General features: G+C 44.4%; 2 protein-coding genes across 2 annotated transcripts in view; both read right to left on the reverse strand.

Moving 5' to 3' along the window:
* The window catches only part of LMF1 (lipase maturation factor 1), an 88212-nt gene extending 85815 nt beyond the window's left edge, over positions 1-2397 (reverse strand). The window contains exon 1 of the mRNA XM_054589125.1: positions 2369-2397. Coding sequence (XP_054445100.1) covers positions 2369-2397 — 29 coding nt within the window. The remainder of the gene's footprint in view (positions 1-2368) is intronic.
* A 219-nt stretch (positions 2398-2616) lies between these two features.
* Positions 2617-18274, reverse strand: LOC129083559 (lipase maturation factor 1-like). Its single transcript, XM_054589353.1, has 2 exons — positions 18084-18274; positions 2617-2971 (listed from the first exon to the last, which is right to left on the reverse strand). The coding sequence occupies exons 1-2, from the start codon at positions 18253-18255 to the stop codon at positions 2658-2660; spliced, it is 486 nt and encodes a 161-aa protein (XP_054445328.1). The 5' UTR covers positions 18256-18274; the 3' UTR covers positions 2617-2657.
* Between the last annotated feature and the right edge of the window lie 702 nt (positions 18275-18976).

Genomic DNA, 18976 nt, shown 5'->3' on the forward strand with positions numbered 1-18976 from the left:
GCCCTCGCTCTCTCAGTAAGCCTTCAATGTCACTCCGACAACCCAAAAACTATCATCCGCCAAGGAAACATGAGTCAAGAGCTGACCTGAGATACTGTCAGGGTTGAGGGCGCCTGAATCATGCTAACCACCCACCTCGGTGCTCATGGAGCCCCGTCCCACAGCCCCCGAGCCAGTGCCAAGCGAGGCACACAATCGGCTGTGACCACGGACATCTGACATCAGGGACATGGTAAATAAAACACTGGTCTTGATAGACAGATGTTTTCTTCTTTGACATTTTTCATCAAAACATCCCAGGTGTCATTTCCTAGAAAATACAGCTTTATTTTGCTTTATTAAGCTTACATTAATTCACATCACATTTTTAAACGTACCCATGGGGAGGGGAGCAAAATACCTTTCCCAATAAAAAAATTTAAGCCTCTATTTTTAGCCACATGTAGTCAGGCTGGTTTTAGAAATTTAAATATGGGGTTAATCATACCTGATAGTATATTCTAGACATGATTCAGAAACACTTTTTAAAGTAAAACTTAAAGTTGATCTGGTTTGGCTGCCAGGTGCAGCAAGGCACGACCCGAGCCTCCTGTTGCAGACGGGGAGCGTCATCTCCGGGCACGGCGCTGCGGCGGGGCTCTCTCACTCTCTGTGACTCCCACTGTTACAACGGGACAGAGGCACCTAGAATTCTCCCTCCTCTGGCATGGAGTAAAATCACAGGTCTCGAGAAACAGCAGCCCCTTGGACACCACAGAAAAACCCAGACAGAGGCCTCTTGTGCTGGTAAACTACTGAGCGGGAAGCTGGAGGTGGGCAGCAACCGCCTCTGGCCGCCACGGCAGTCAGACGCCCTAAGTGGTGGCACCGATGTATTCCATGCAGGGAGGAGCAGGTGAAAGCAAAGGAAGCGTCACTGCCGCACAGCTACTTTGTGCTCCAGGTCCACCTGAGACAGCCAGACACACCTAACCATGCACCACCCCTCATTTCCACCCTCACTGTCTTGTTCTTCACAAAAAGAAAATGCAATAAATCACATTTAATATACCCCCTTGCTACGAACCAACACAGTCTCTGTGTGTAATTGAAGACACAGTGCATCTGCCATAATATGTTGTTGGTCACTCAGTGACCTGTGTGAGCGCGATAAGGACGCCCACGGTCAAATAACCGGAGGCACAGCCCTTGGTCTCTTTTCCCAGTGCAGATAACTCATGCCGTAGGTGCAGATGCTGAAGTTTCCCCAAGTCTCTTCTGGCTGCCATGGTATTTGCTGTCAACAGTAACTTGTTGAAACTAGGCCCCACAGGAGCAGAGTGGAGGGGATTTCAGGGTGATAAGACATCAAGTCTCCTTTTAATAGGCTGAATTTGGGGGCCGCACATTGTGCACATGTACTGAGTGTCATTCACTAGTCCCAACGCAGGCCCAGCACAAACCAGCACTTCCTACAACACGAAGAGGCACAGAAAGGTCCAACCCAGATGCCCTCTCAGAGCAGTGTGTGCATGCACTAGGGACAAGGGCACACATGACGGAGCTAAGAGGGGACGGCCACACAGATCCCAGCCCATGCCACAGCTGTGGGACCATTTAAAAATAAATCAGCAGGGGAACTGAAAGTCAGCTCCTCATGCCCAGGAGCTGGACCTCCTGGGTTAAAGACCACTCTCTGGGAAGCATCACTGTCATGATCTAGGGCCCAGTGACCATCTCCAACCTGGGCCAGCAGGGAACAGATTTGTCAAGTCACTGACAAAGCTTTTCTCTGAGGACACAAAGGCCCTGGAGGGACCATCCCAGCAGTAGCTCCCTATGTGCTGAACCTCCTACATGTCTACACAGAACCGAACCTACAACTACTTTGTGTCAAGCTATCCAGGCACCAACCCGCATATCTACCTCCTGAATGTCTGCACAAACACCCACTCTTTTTCTAGAGCATTCTTTTGAAGCTTCATCTTATCTTCCAGGGTCTTCTGTGCTTTCTCTTTTAGGTAATCTTCCCTATTTATGGAATCCAAAAGTAGGAAGAACACTGACCAGTTTAACATACCACAGAACTTCAGGGGCCCTTGATTTCATGCAGGCTCATCCCAGGTCACAGGCTGCCTTGACACACCCACGTGTCCTGTGTGCATTCCAAAGGGACCTCCCCATTCACCTCACCTCCATGGAGTTCCATTACTACCCCTGCACTGGAGCCTACTCCTCCCAGCAGGGCCAGCCTGGTCTGTGACCCTTGGTACTAGCTGGTAAAGGTCCCCCTTGACAAGGAAGGAGGAGGGGGTAGGAGCAACAGGTTTAATCCTCCAAGTCAACCCTGTCACCAGAAGCACATCCGTGACTTCCGTCTCCATCTCACGGTCTGGCTGGTTCCAGGAGGTTGGCCATGTGGTCTCAGGGCAGCCATGCCGCTCCCAAAGGAATCGCGATTGTTCCCTAAGAAGAAAGGCCTCTGCATCTTGGTTGACTGGAAATTAGCATTCTCTACCACGGCCTCATTAAAATGGTATTTTCCTGAACTAATGTAAGGAGAAAGCCCGCTCAATCCCTCCAGCTGCCAGGAGACTGTGGTTTGCTCTGCAGTGTGTAACATCCCCAAGCCGCTGAGTTACAGCACATCTAGCTCACATGTGCCCCGTTCTTCCTACTTACCAGATCTGTCCCACATTGACTAGGGACATGTAAAGGACCCAGAGCGCAGCCATGAGAATCATATTGGCACAACCGGTGACCAGGATGAAAGATGAGATGCCCAACCCAAGCAGCGCGAGGGCGTCCAGGTTGGAGTCCATGTGTGACCAGTCCAGCAGCCAGAGGATGGTCGGGGCGTAGCTCACCGCGTCCCAGCCAACCTGCCCCTGGAAGTGCTGCTGCACGCTCTTCAGATATAGTTTGCAGGGCAGCAGTCCTCTGTCTCCAATCAGCTGCTTGTTCTGATGAAAAGCCACCAAGAATGCCACAACTGGAAGACAAAGAAAAAGAGAAAAGGAATGTGAGCAGGAACACACCATCTGTGGACACCAGTGGGTGCTTTTCAGGTATGCGGGGGTCCAGCTGGGAAGAAGACAAAGCCGAGTCTGACCAATGGATGGGAACCAAAACATGGACTCAGGGGTCTGACATTTCTCAAAATCTTGCAGGAAATTTTAGAAGACCCAACCTGGAGAAGTTACATGTATGTGTATATATACCTACATATGTTGTATCTACTTATACACTTTGTATATGTGTGTATATATATATAGACATATATATAGACATACATGCATATAAAATGTGTCTTGTTACATGTAAACAGTCAGCTAACCACCCCAGATTGCACATAGCATTCCCATTACATCCTGATACCTGATGGGTCTGGTCAATAGTGCTAGGACTAGCTACAGGGTTTGAACGTTATGATAGTGCTGACATCTAAGTCATGATTACCCTCACCACAAGTTTCTGAATTCATTTTAACAATTCCTACTCCTACAAGAACACAGTCATGGCCTCTAGACTTAGGCGTTTACACAGGTATGCTTGCACAGAGATGTTACAGGAGAGAACACAGCACTCCTGTCTGTGAATGTGAAGAGCAGAGAAACTCACAGCCACCAAGAGAGGAAAGGCAAGTAAAAGGCAGCTCGAAGCAGTTCCATGTAGACTGCTGGATGGCCACTGAGACACCGCTGGATAGAAGACACACTCACACTGAAGAAGATATAAGCTGCACTTCGTAAAAAGCTAAACAACTCTATGCATTTCCAATGTGTCAGAGGCAGGACTGAGATTGAGATGGAGAACACAGTGGTAGTTTAAGCTCACAGGTTAATAATCGCCATCTGCTTTTGCAGGAAATTGGGCAACCCCTGGCCAAAGCAAACAGTAACAATGAACCATGTGTTCACAACTATGTAGAGCAAAATATATAAGAAAATAGCACAAAGGCTAGAGGGAGATACTGAAATATGCTCTTAGAAGGACCTTACGGTACACAGAAAGTGCTAGACTATTACGTGAAGGTAGTGTCAGATTAATTTAGAATATACTATATCGTAAGTCCTGTGGGAGGGCAAAAAAAAATTTTTTAAAACAATTCTAAGGAATAAGTCAATACGGATACTAAAATGAAATCATTTCAAAAACGCTCATTTAAACAAAGGCAGGAAAAAGAAACAAAGAACAGGAGGAAAAGAAAATAACTAGCAAAATGGTAGATTTTAATCCATCACTATAAATCAGAATGTTCTAAACACAACAGCAAACACAGAAATTGTCAGATTGGATTAAAAAAAAAAAGAAAAAAAAACAAGACCCAAGTCCATTCTGTCTATAAAAAAATCCACTTTAAATATAAAGACATTGGTAGGTTAACAGTAAAAGCACAGAAAAAGATATGCAAATACTAATCCAAAGAAAGCTGATGGCTGTATCAGTATCAGACTAAACAGATGTAAAAGCAAAGAATGACACGAAGGATGAAAAAGGACATTGTATAATGATGAGGGATCAATAAATGAACATTCAGTACTAAGTGTGCATGAACTTAACAACAAAGCATATGTATATATAAAAAATGATCTAACCTAATACATATATATGTACATATATTTTTTCTATATATTAAACTGACTGGACACTTCACAACTATATGACATCTTCAGAACACTCTACTCAACAGCAAGTTATATGAGGTCTGTCCAAAAGGTATCCAGCCATGTAATATGAAAAATAGAAGCATTTCTTGAAGAAAATACAAGATACAAGAAACACTGTACATAGGACAATGATGCGTCAGTCCCTTTCAAGTAGGAAGTTCTCCCATGTCATCACACAATTCTCCCCATTGCCATCAGCTGCCCTGTCATATTTTCCTGAATCTCATCAACGGTTTGAAATTTCTTCCCTTTCAGAGATGATTTTAATTCTGGGAAAAGCCAGAAGTTGCAGGGTGCCAAATCTGGGCTGTAGGGGGGTTGAGTCACCTGGGTGATTTGATGTTTCACTAAAAAACTCTGCACAAGACGTGATGCACGAGGAGGTGCATTGTCATGATGAAGCTGCCAATCACTGGTTGCCCACACAGTGGCCATCTCAATCATCCAAACAGTTTCCGCAGAGGAATGTTCAAGTTTAACACAAACATTGATGCAGATCTTTTGCTCTACTAGCTCAGTCATTTTCAAATATCATGGCCACACAATGCTCAGTCAACAGCATCTACTGCCCCCATTGACAAGTACAATGAAGTTGTCATTGTTCGCGCATGTGTATTCCAGTCCACTCTCCTTGGCTGCCAGGTTACATTGATGTAGTGCAAACCATTCTCATTATATCAACAATGGCTGGACTTTTTCTGGACAGAAAATAGATATAATTTTCAAGTATGCATGGAACATTCATGAAGACACACCATAATGTGAAGCATAAAGCAAATATCAACACATAGGAGAATCAGAATTCATAGAACATTTTGTGAACAGTTATAAACTAGAAATCAGTTAATAGGATATTATCTAGAAACATACCCAAATATATGCAGATGAAATCACACACTTCTAAATAAACCATGGATTCTTTTAAAGGCAAAAGAGAAATTACAAAATATTTTTAAGTATATTGTATTGATTATGCTATTACAGTTGTCCCAATTTTTCCCCTTTTGCGCCCCACCACCCAGCACTCCAAATCCCTCACGCTATCCCCACAGCATTGTTCTTGTCCGTGGGTCATGCATGTAAGTTCTTCGGCTATTCCATTTCCTATACTTTACTTTACATTCCCATGGCTATTCTATTACTACCTATTTGTACCTCTTAATCCCCTCACCTCTTCACTCATTACCAAGCACCCTCCTTCCATCTGGCAGCAATCAAAATGCTCTCTGTATTCATAATTCTGTCTCTGTTCTAAGTCCCTTTACATTTCATAAAATAATGGTTTTGTGACGATGAACTTCTAGTCCAGCAAGCTCTTTATCTGCCCTTCAGTTCTAAATGGTAGCTCTGCTGGGTAGAGCAATCTTGGCTATTAGCAGCCTGGCTGATGTGGCTCAGTGGATTGAGCGCCAGCCTGTGAATCAAGGGGTCACCAGTTGGATTCCCCATCAGGGCACATGCCTGGTCTGCAGGCCAGGTCCCCAGTGGGGGGCACTTGAGAGGCAACCACACATTGATGTTTCTCTCCCTCTCTCTACCTCCCTTCCCCTCTCTGAAAATGAATAAATAAAATCTTTAAAAAAAAAAATCTTGGCTATAGGTCCCTGCTTTTCATGCCTTTGAATATTTCTTGCCAGACCCTTCTAGCCTGCAAAGTTTCTTTGAGAAATCAGCTGACAGTCTAATTGGAGCTCCCCTGTAGGTAACTAACTGCTTTTCTCTTGCTGCTTTTAAGATTCTCTCTTTATCTTTTAACTTTGGGATTTTAATTGTGATGCGTCTTGGAGTGGGCCTCTTTGCATGCATCTTGTTTGGGACTCTCATGCCTCCTGGACTTACATGTCTACTTCCTGCACCAAATTTGGGAAGTTTTCTTTCATTATTTTTTCTAATAGATTTTTCAATTTCATGCTCTATCTCTTCACCTTCTGTCACCCCTATGAAGCAAAGGTTGGAACACTTGAACTTGTACCAGAAGCTGCTTACACCATCCTTGTTTTTTAGGATGTTTTTTCTTCTTGTTATTCTGATTAGTGTCTTTTGCTTCCTCGTGTTCTGTATCATTGATTTGATTCTTGGCTTCATCCACTCTACTGTTGTTTCCCTATAAATTGTTCTTTATTTCCGTTAGCGTATCCTTCGTGTCTGACTGGATCTTTTTTCTGCCGTTGATGTCCTCACTAAGTTTCTTGAGCATCCTTATAACCAGTGTTTTGAACTCTGCATATGATAGATTGCTTGTCTCCATGTTGTTTTGTTCTTTTTCTGGAATTTTCATCTGTTCTTTCATTTGGGCCATGTTTCTCTGTCTCCTCATTTTGACAGCCTCCTTGTGTTTGTTTCTATGTATTAGGTACAGCTGCTATGACTCTATGTCTTGGTAGTGTGGCCTAAGGTATTAGATGTCCTGTAGGGTCCAGTGGCACAGCCTCCCCTATCAACCAAGCTAGGTACTCAAGGCATGCCCTTTGTGTGGTCTAAGTACACTCTCCTTGTGTAGTTGAGTCTTGGCTGCTGTCAGCAGATCAATGGGGAGGATTTATCCAGACCAGTCAGTTGCAAGGATTGGTTTTGACCATTGACCACCAACCTCCACCTTCCATGGAGTATCAGCTGTGCAGGGACAGGGTGGTGGTGCTCCAAAGTGGTCCATAGCTATCTACTGAGTGCATAGGCCCTGGGGTTTCCTGGGTGGTGCAGGCCAAGGTCAGCCCCCACCTCTGTTTTGTCCAGGGCCATGCAGCCTGAGCTATAAAGCAATTTGAGATGGCTGCTGCTTGTGCTGGGCTTGCAGATTTCCAGGCAAAGACAAGCTATGAATCTAGGCTGGCTGTTGCTAGTGCTGTGCCTGGGGCAACTCAGCTGTTGCTTGTTTGACAGGATTTAGGAAGCTGTGAAACATGAGCCAAGACCAGCCATTCATATGAAAAAGCCACTGTTAACAGCTCTAAGTTGGGCTACACGGAGCCTCAGGGGATCTCCAGGGCAGGGCAAACAGATTGATGGGGTCTCAGATATTGTACCAGCTTGCTGGTTCTGTGGCTCTGAGTGGGGAGGATTCAGAAATTGGACAATGGCCTCTGCCTGTATTTCTGCCTGGAGAAAGCACTCCCCTAGCCTTACCTTGGTGCTAGGCCCTACAGTACCTCCCTGTATGCCCCTGGTACCTTTCAAGCTGCTACCCCAGTGCTGGAGCTCAGAGGCTGTAAGTCTGAGTAAGTCCGTGTATGGGTTCTTTAAGCAGAGCTGCCTGGGACTCTAGAAGTTTCTTCCCCACTCAGTCCCCACTGGTTTTCGCTGCCAAAAGTTATGGGGATTTATCTTCCTGATGCTGGAACCCTGGGCTGTGGGGCATGGTATGGGGCCGGGACACCTCATTCCTGCATCCCTCCTGAGTTTTTATCCACCACACGTAGATGTGGGACCAGCCTGTTCCATGTCTCCGCCCCTCCTACCAGTCTGGATGGATTTGGTTTCCTTAATTCTGTAGTTGTCAGACTTCCCTTCAACTCGATTCCTGATGGTTCTGAGTGATGGCTGTTCTATAATTTAGTAGTAATCTTGATGTGGTTGTGCAAGGAGGTAAGCTGTATTCTATGCCGTTGTCTTGACCAGAAGTCCACAAAATGTTTTTAATTGAATGAAAGTTGGAAAGACAACATATCAAAAATCATTGGATGCTACTAAAGCAGTGCCTAAAGGAAAATTTACAGTAAAATGCTCATGTTAGAAAAATAGGAAGGTCTCAAATCTAAACTTCTCCTTTAAGAAATCAGACAAAAAAGAACAAATTACCAAACAAGCAGCAGAAAAGAAATTTAAAATTTAAGACCAGGTAATTGAAACTGAGAACAGAAATAGGGAAAATCAATAAAACCAAAAGTTGGTTCTTTGAAAAGATCAATATAATTGATAGACCTCTAGCCAAATTGACTAGTAAAAGAGAGAATATACCAGTTAAGAATGAAAAAGGGAACACTGTTACTGATTCCATGGACATTAAAAAATAATAAAGGAACATTACAATTTTTCTAAGATCATAAATTTGACAACTTAGATGAAATAGACCAATTACTTGGAAGACAAACTACTAAAAATCATAAAAGGAAAAATAAAAATAATACTGGGTTGGCCAAAAAGTTCATTTGTTTTTTTCCCATATGATGGCTTTACTAGTGCTTAGTTGTCTTTAACTTCATTTGAAACAATTTTGTTAGATTGTATTGTGACAGCTGTCATATCAGCATGCATTTAAAAAAACTTATCAAAATTATTGAATTTTTGCATAGCTGTTTTAATATTGGAAGAAAATATGTAACATTTTCAGCATATTAGGTTTTACTATTTCAAGAAAGGTAAAAACACAACTGAAACGCAAAGAGACTTGTGCAGTGTATAAGCAGATGTCAAAAATGGTTTGTGAAGTTTCGTGCTGGAGATTTCTCACTGGATGATGCCCTGTGGTTGGGTTGACCAGTTGAAGTTGACAGCGATCAAATTGAGATGTTAACTGAGAACAATCAATGTTATACCACGCAGGAGATAGCTGACACACTCAATATATCCAAATCAATAATTATTGGTGAAAACGAAAAATGTGTCTTTTATTTTTACAGAAAAAATAAAATGTGTTTTTTATTTATTTCAGAAAAAACTGAACAGATGTTTTGGCCAACTCATATAACGTAACCAATTGTATCTCAGAAATGCAAGGCTGATTTAATATTCAAAAATCAATCAATGTAGTTTGCCATACTAACACTAAATAAGAAAAATCTTATTTATGATAATACAATCGACGCACAAGAAAAACACATGACAAAATTAAACATCCATTCATAATTTTTAAAAAAAAAACCCTTTCAGCAAATTAGGAATAGCAGGAAACTTCATCAACCTATAAAGGGTAGGTCTGAAAAACAAGAAAGGGTAGCTATGAAAAACACCCAAGATCATACTTAAAGATAAGAAACAAAATATTTTCATCCTAAGATTTGGAACAAAGCAAGGATGTCTCTCTCACTACTCTTTTTCAGCACTGTATGGGAAGTCCTAGCTAGTGCAATGAAGCAAGTAAAAGAAAGAAAAGGCATATAGATTTGAAAGGAAGATATAAAACAGGTGATATGATTATCTCCAAATAATCTATTTTAAAAAACCCCAAACTCTTGGAACTAATAAGTGAGTTTATGAAGGTCACAAAATACAAGATTAATGTACATAAAGTTAATTGTATTTCTATATCAACAATGCACAACGGTAATCTCATTTTTTTTTAAAAATGACAAAGCAACTGAAAAAAAATGCATAGACAATATCTAACAGATTCTAACAGAATCTATATGTGAAAAACTAGCAAACATTGATGAAAAAACATCTAAATAAGTAGAGAGATACATCGTGTTCATGGACTGAAGAGTCAGCATGTCAGTTTTCCCCAATTTGACCTATAGAGTCAATGTAATCTCAATCAAAATATCCAGCAATCTTTTCTGTAGATATTGACAAGGTGATTCTAAAATTACTATGGTCATACCTTGGTACTCATTGGCTTCAGAACTCACCAAACCCTGTAATTGTCACATTTGGACAAGAAAAAAGTGTTTCAGCACTCGGTGCTTGCTTGGGACTTGTCACACTTGCTAGAATTTGTATGAGTCACAATGCCACCTTGTGAGAGAGAATGCTTTATCATTAGGTACTCGTCAGTTTCAGCACCCATCATGACTTCCAGAACAAATTAACAACAAGTACTGAGGTACCACTGTATATAGAAAAGCAAATTAGAATAGGCAAAATAATTCTGATAAAAAACAAAGTTGGAGGGCTATATTATGCAATGTCAAGACTTACTACAAGTCTACAGTAATTAAGACAATGGGACACTGGCCAAAGGATAGACACATAAATCAATGGAACAGAATAGAGAGCCTAGAATAGATCTACACAAATACAGCCAACTGATTTTCAACAAATGGTACTAGAACAATTGGATGTCCATATACAAGAAGATGAACCTTGACACATATCTCACACCTTACACAAAAACTTACTCCAAAAGGACTATGGGCCTCAATGTAAAATATGGACGTATAGAATTTCTGGAAGAAAATCTATGTGAATTGGATCTGGCAATGAGTTTTTAGATACAAACCAAAAGCATGAACCATGAAAGAAAAAAAATTCATACTCTGTACTTTATTAAATGAAAAACTTCAATAGATAATGCTTTCTTTAAAAGATTTATAAAGATTCTATTTTTAGAGAGAGGGGAAGGGAGGGAGAAAGAGAAAAACATCGATGTGCAAGAGAAACATCAGTTGCCTGCCCCTCACATGCCCTCAACTGGGGACCTGGCTGGTAACCCAGGCATGTGCCCTGACTGGGAATGGAACGAGTGACCTTTCAGTTCTAAGGACAACGCCCAACCCACAGCGCCACACCAGTCAGGGCTGTCAACAATACCTGGAAGAGAATGAAAAGACAAGCTAAAGATTGGGAAAAAATATTTGTGAATCAAGTATCTGATAAAGGATTTGTATCCAGAATATTTAAAGTAATGTTAAAATGTAATAAGAAAACAAAAATCCGAGTTTTGAAATGGGCAAAAGATCTGAACAGACACTGGAGTCATGTTTCACACAAGGATAATACACAGATGTCAAATAAACACATGAAAAGATGTTCAATATCATTTGTTACTGGGGAAATGCCAATTAAAACCACAGTGCAATATCACCACACACCTATCATAACAGCCAAAATCCAAAAAACTGAAAACACCAAATGTTCCAGAGGATTCAAAACAAGAGGAACTCTCATTCATCGTTGGTGGGAATGCAAACTGGTAAGCTGCACTGGATGAGTTTGGCAGTTTCCTATAGAGTCAAACATAGATTTACCATATCACCCAGCAATTACAACCTCAGGTATTCACCCAAGTGAACTGAAAACACATTTACACAAAAACCTGCATGCAAATGTTTACAGGAACTTTGTTCATAATTGTTAAAACCGGAAACAATATCAAGGTCCCTCAACCTGGAAACGGATAAACAAACTGTGGTGCCTTCATGTAAGAAATAATATTCAGAGACAAAAACGCAGGAGCTGTTGATTCACACAACATAGATGACTCTTAAGTGCATTTTGCTAAGTAAAAGAATCCAGACCCAAAGTCTATATGCTGTAGGATCCATTTACATGGCCTACGGGAAACAGCAAAACCACAGGGACAGAACACAGATCAGAGCACGCTGGGAGCTGGTGGGGGCAGTGGTAAGTACACGCACATAGGAGCTTTGAGGGGCTATGACTACACTGAAGAGTGCCGGGCGATGGGTAACTACGCATTTGTCAAAACCCATAGAGCTGTACATCACAAAAAATGAACTTTAATGTATACAAACTATCAAAACAACCTAGCTAGTAGGTCAGGGGATGCCAGGATGGAATGCAGACTGTGACAAATGAATTGAACTCGATTGCAAATGTGTAACAGACCACACTGAACAGAAGGGTAAAGAGAGGGTTCGCCTAAGTAACGTTGGAAAATGTTTTAAGTGAAAACTGTAAGAACAAAGACAAAAGGAACTGTATATAAACACTGGAGTCTAGTTGGGTTTTCTCATGGGGGAAGGTGAACAATTTTGAAAGTGCTCTGCATGTGCAGTGGGGGTGAGCAAATAAAATGTGGCGGACGGTGGGGCAAGATTTCTCACCAGTGGAGAAAGAAGTTCCGGGTAAGCAAGAATAGGAGGCCAGCACACACCTGTGCACTGGGTTGGAATCGGAGATGCCAGTGTGACCTCACGTTTACCTGACCAAATACTTAAGAGAAATACACAGAGAAGCAATCACATGTGAGTATATACACACATATATAACTGATCTCCGTCCACTAAGAAGGTCTGGAAGCAGTGACACCTGTAGCAATGGGCACCCAGATTTGGGTTTCTAACACCTCTCTAATAAAAGGAACGAGGGCTTCTGGAGAAAATAGTTGGTTTTAAGTCTGGGAAATATGAAAGGAGGCTGCAGCTTCCTGTACTGCCAGAAAAGAGGTGCTCAAAGAATGTAGCACCAGAAAGGAAGTTCTCAGCTGCTCACTGTGGGGCAGCCTGGAGACTGATCTGGGAGCGGTAACCAGGTCATTTATATATGTATACATGGTTTATTACGGTGTCTGAAAATATTCTTTAAAAACAAAAGAGAGGGTACAAGGGGGATAAATGGTGATGAAATTGATGGACGGAGGTGACTTAGGATGGCGAACACACAATATAATATACAGATGATGTATTATAGAATTGTATACCTGAAACCAATATACTTTTATTAACCAATGTCCCCGCAATAAATTCAATTAAAAATTCATTTAAAAAATTAGTTTCCTCTCCTTTCAGATGAATCACTATAAAATGAAATCAGAATCATCCCTGAAATGTCATTCCCCGCCGCGTGGTTTTTATTGACAATAGTTAAATTGGGGCCTTGGTACAATAGCCTCTGATACTTTTTCTTTAAAGGCTTGTGCTGCAGAGAGCTCAGAGGCAGAGCAGTGGGTTTGTTTTTTAAACAAACTGGAAGCATTTTTGGGGGAAGCTTAAAAAACCGAGCAGAGCATTTCATTAGAATTCGAGTGGCCTGGAGGCGAGAACAAGGAAGGTCCTAGGAACTCTCAGGATGGCTGGAAGCTCAGGACAACACAGAATAAGACAAGATTTCAAGGATTCTTTTGGTTCCACTTTTCCCTCAAAATTTCCAAGAAGCAGCTAAGAGTTTAGCAAACACGGGTATAAATGGTTCTGCTCTGCAGCTTCCGTCCTCGGATGTTGTCGGGGAGCCAGGCTGAGCCACAAGATCCCAGGAGACTTGATTTGTCGTGACCAAAAGTGTAACAAGCTACCCCTTTTAGAAAGTGCAACTGAAATTCATCTCAGAGTACAGTACTCAAATAATGAGTGTTAGTTGAGGGGAAAAGAACAAAATTCTACTATATGTGATGTGAGGAAAGAGGACAGAACAATTGCACAAAATCAAAATGCACACAAGCATGGTATCAAAAGATGAGTCTAAACCAAAAGGTATAGGTATTATAAGTAAATCCAGGAATTAAGAGTTGACCAGAAACTAGCTTAGAGATCCTTTCAAAGTTGGATTGTTAAAGAATGTTATCTGCCCTGGCTGGTGTGGCTCAGCGGACTGAGCACCAGCCTGCAAACTGAGCGGTCACGGTTCAGTTCCCGATCAGGGAATTGCCTGGGTTGTGGACCGGATCCCCGGTTGGGGGGGTGTGAGAGGCAACCAATGTTTCTCTCCCTCTCTTTCTCCCTCCCTTCCCCTTTCTATGAAAATAAATAAAATCTTTAAGAAAAACAAACAAACAAACAAACAAAAAACCCCACATCGTAACAAAAGTTATCCCAGGGACTCCAAGGTAACCATGTGAAACCGATAACATAAGCAATGTTGGTCATATGTCAAAAGTCCTTCACTGGCTGGCTCCAGTGCTCATGCTTCCTTCTGGACATGCCCACAGCACAGCCACCATTACTCAGACGGTCATGGCAGTCACAGAGGCGGGTTCCATGTGGGGGCACAACTGCCAGGGCCTAGGAGGAACCCATCTTCTTTTCCATCAGACCTTCATTTAGCTGCATGAAGTGGCTATTCAGGCTCCACCAAACAGGGAGGCTTGACGGATTGGTGGTCCCTCAGCGGGGTTCGGGATTCACTGGAGTGTTTGGGACATGAGCCTCATATCAGCAGACAGGGTAGGGCCAGAGAAACTCAGAATAGGGCAGGAGTCTTAAAATTCCTTGAGGCCCCTGAGAAGAGACAAGGAAGGAGCTTCACATAGACCTGCCATTAAATAACAAGGACCCAGAGCAAGGATGGGGGAGAGGACGACAAGGTGGCAGAGACTCTAAAGGCTTCTCGAGAGAAAAATAGGTCCCTGTGATATTGTCAGATAATAGATATTTATTTGGTCATCCCTGGTCCTGGCACAGAACTCTTAAAAATCCTGGGATTTTCTGAGTGATGGGGTGAGAGAAGCATTTGGTGTTATTAACAAGCCCCTTTCAACTCTACCAGAGTTTATTCCCATGAGGTGACCCTTAGAGGATAGGGACTGGTTGCTAGGGGAACCTACCTTGTGATAAGAGGGCTGGAACTCTCAGCCCTGCCTCCGACCTTCTTGGAGGGAGAGGGGTTAAAGACTGAGCTAATTGACAATGACCAATGACATAATCAACCAGCCCATGTTGTGGAACCTCCATAAAAACCCCAAATGAAGGGGTCTGGAGAGCTTCTGTGTTGTTGACCATGTAGAGGTGCTGGAAAAGTGGCGTGCCTGGAGATTGCATGGAAACTCTGCTTCCTTCCCACACCTTCCCTGTGCTTCTCTAGCTGCTGTTCCCAAGTTCTATCCTTTATAATAGAGTAGTAAACATGAGTAAAGCATTTTCCTGTGTTCTGTGAGACCTTCTAGCACATTACGGAACCTGGGGAGGAGGTCATGGGAACCCTGATTTTTTAAAAGATGTTATTTATATTTAGAGGGAGAGGAAGGGAGGGATGAAAAGAGGGAGAGAAAGATTGATGTGTGTGAGAGAGAGAACTGTCGGTTGTCTCTCAACACCTCCCCAGCTGGGGACCTGGCCAGAAACCTAGGCACATGCCCTGGCTGAGAACTGAACCGGCAACCTTTAAGTTTACATACCAGCACTCAATCCACTGAGTCATACAAGCCAGGGCAGGAACCCTGATTTATAACTGGTCAGTCAGAAGCACAGGTGACAACCTGCACTTGTGACTAGAGTCTGTCTTGTTAATGCCAGGTAGTCACTGTCATAACTGTTTAATGTGAGGAAAAAACACTCACACATTTGGTGTCAAAAGTGTGTGAGTAGAAGAGTTTCTCTTTAGTCCCTTGCATAAGAGCAGGAGTCAGACTGTGTGAAGACTTCTCAGCAACAGAAAGTTCTGAAGAAAACTGCTTTGACAAAGATTTGTAGACCCAGGCAAACTGATAATTTCCATGCATGCAAGGAAAGACATGGACTTCTTGATATCCTTTCTTGAAAAGTTGTCTGGGGATACACTCCAGCAAAAAGAGAAAATAAACCAAAAAATACAGAGGTATGAGATCTGAGCAATTATGAATGCAATTGGAGGAAGAGCCAGTGGGGCTCGTGCGTGTGCAGCAGGTGCACACCCAGGGACCGAGGGTTTTGTGGGGACATGGGAGGGGAAGGGAACATTGTTGGAAAAGTATCCCATGGTGACACAGAGCAATAATACACTGTGTAAAAAGTCAAGAAAATTTTAGAGAGCAGGACATACCCCTAGAACACAGAGATAGAGGTATAAATAAAACACTGTCGGGACTGCAAAGAGCTCACAGGTGGACGAACAGACCAGTACGTTAACAACACTAAGAATGCTAATAAAAGTACAGAGCGTGAAGGAAGAGTAGGACAGGGGTCCATTACTCAACCTTGTGGCGGGGTTAGCAGTCCATGGGAAACTATAACATCCAACATCAAGTGAAATGTGTGGAAAGCCGCTATGGCATTGTGGGTAATCACTGGTATTGCAATTCAGAGACTCTGAAGTGGCTTATAGTCCAGTGAGATGTGGGACTCTTTAGAAAGACATCAGTGCAGAATGACTGCCCACTTGTCCCCGGCCATCTCAGCCAGACAACTTGCCCCTGAGAGATGGGAAACTGGTTCCTTTATACAGCTGAAGAAGGCTGATTTTACCCCCCAATATACTTGCAAGATAGAAAAAAAAAGTACATCTGCCAAAGCAAATCAGCACAGAATATATCTGCTTGACCCAGTGGCTCAAAACTGTTTCCTTTTGAATTGAATAGAGAATCCCCATTGAGATCAAAGGCATCCTGCTCATTTGAAAGCCAAGAGCCAGGTTTTATAAAGCTGTGCACTCTCTCTGCAAAAGAAGCCACTGGGGTTTTTCCACTGTTATAGACTCCCCTTTTAAAGGTCTATTAAAATCTCACATATTAACTTTGTCTTGACTTCATCTTTTGCTAAGTGACAGCTCAAACGTTTGGATGACTATTTAATCCTGTGGGGGATAAAGCAACACTGCGAGAACTTACGTAACAGAAAGAGGGCTGAGCTGAAAGGGCATACTGACATCCGATGGCACTCGGAGTCCCTCCAGGAAGCCTTGCAGTGACAACGGGTGTCCACTGTATGCTAGGAGATGACCTGAGTTATCCCAGGGAAGGAGACACCTAGTCTCACCCTCCTGGGGTGCAGCCCGTTTTTGGAAGGGCTGCAATTCTGCACTTTCTTCCATGTGTGAGGAAAGAGATTTAGAAATGAAGTTGAGTCGTTCAAGTGCCTACGGAGCACAATCACTGCCAGAACTAACACCCTCTAGAACCTGCTAGAAATTGACTGCCCACTCGCCCAGGTCATCTCACCCTAGGACTGTTTCCCATCCCTACTGTTCTCCCCTCCATTCTAGGCTTGGTTTGAGAATCTGAGTTAGGTTTTAGTCATGACTGCAGGCTCGGCTCATAAAGTGTATACTTGTGTGTTCCCTACTGCTAGCGTGCTCAGGACATTTGTGTCCTTCTCAGTGTAGGAACTGGGATGGGGGAGGTGGACTCAGCTCTGGCTGCCAGGGCAGGGGTTGTTGATGTTCTGGGCACGGACTGACTTCTCTGGGACTCTGCAAGCTGGCTGGGCAGGCTCTGCACAGTTGCCTGGTTCTCAGACAGTACTCAGCCTGATCAGATGTGGATGTCACCAAACCCCGTTGGTAATGTGCACACTTCACCTGCTGCGATTTCAAAGCTACCAACAAGCCTCTGGTGAACATTAGGAGGCGGGGGAGAGCCTCGCACCCGCTTGGCCTCCAGGATGATGAAGGCTCGGGAGCTCCGGATCCCAGAGGGGTTGCCTGCGAGCTAAGACGCGTTCGTGGAATCGGAGGCGCACAGAGTGGAAATGCTACTCCCTTCCTGCGGTGTGGCTGCTCCGGGGTCCGGGATAAAGGTGTTACTCAGGGCGGTCGGCGCCCATATTCCCGCTGTCCCCTGAGAGGGGGCTTTGCACCGCCCTGATCAGTTTGGGTCCCTGACTCGGGGTCTCGGCGGGCGGGGCTGGGGGAGCCGACGCGGGCTACAGAGAGCAAAGAGGAACCAGGTGCAAAGTCACCTGCGAGGACCCTCACCCCTCACCCCAGACCTCTCCCAGCCCTTGGGACCGAAGGAAGAGGGTGTTGCGCGGAGGCGTGCATGAGCAATGGTGTGGAGAGGGCGCGTATGGCTGGGGGCTCGGCTGTTTACCGAGGAGCGGCCAGGGGACCCGGCGGGACAGGGTCACTTGCGACAGTCGCGTGAGCGCGCGAAGGAGCGATACCGACGGGGCCCAGGCCCCGCGGACTCACAGTAAATGAAAGCGAGGGCCCTCAGGAGCACGATCCTGGTCAGCCAGAAGGTGCCCGCCCGGAGGCGGGCCTTGCAGCCCGCGGGCTTGTGCCCTGGCCCCGGCGGAGACCCAGGGTCCTGGCCAGTGCCTGCAGCTTTCCTCCTCCTAAGCTGCTCTTCGGGCGCCGCCATTGCCGGGCCTTCAGGGTGCATGCGCGAGGAGCGTCGCGCGCCAGGACCGTCCCGCCTACAGCAGAGACCACGCCCACTCTGTCTGGTTTCCCTCCCCACCCCCCGCCCACGACAGGGAGAACAAACCTCTTTGCCAATAGCTCTCTCCAGGCCCGAACACGCGCGCGCCCTCCTCAGGCCGTGCAGGGCACTGTAACAGTGAGGGCAAGGAGGTGGGTACCTGGGAAGACCGTGAGCATCACTTCACTTGGAAGTTTACCCACTCCATTCATTCACTCATTCATTCTTAAGTTAACGTTGAAGAGGGTCCCTGGTGCATTTCCTGGCCTAAGCGCCTGCCCTCATGGGCCCTCAACTCTAGGGAGGGGGTGGAAGGCATTCCAGAAATAGAAATGCAATGGGAAGGAGACTGTTGGAAAGCTTGGGTCTGTCCAGTACCAGGGCGGCCCTGGTCAGCTTCAGGGAAGCTGGACTGTGTGCAGCTGAATACCTTGGTGGGTACTTCACACCCTCTGCAGCTCCTTGGGTGTCCACAAGTCCTGTAGAGAAAAAGCCAGAGCAGTAGCTTCAACCTAAGGCGCCAGGCTGTTAGTGCCTGCATGGGGTATCTGGCCAGGTGCCTTGCAGGTGTCCCTTCCCTGACTCCTCAGTTATGCTGTCCAAGGAGGATGCTGGGATGGAAGTCACACAGCTGGTAAGGGACAGAGCAGGCCTTGAAATG

The sequence above is a fragment of the Pteronotus mesoamericanus genome, unplaced genomic scaffold (genome assembly GCF_021234165.1).
Source record: "Pteronotus mesoamericanus isolate MK-2021 breed Mesoamerican mustached bat unplaced genomic scaffold, CSHL_Meso_final scaffold_167, whole genome shotgun sequence".
Lineage (NCBI taxonomy): Eukaryota > Metazoa > Chordata > Mammalia > Chiroptera > Mormoopidae > Pteronotus > Pteronotus mesoamericanus.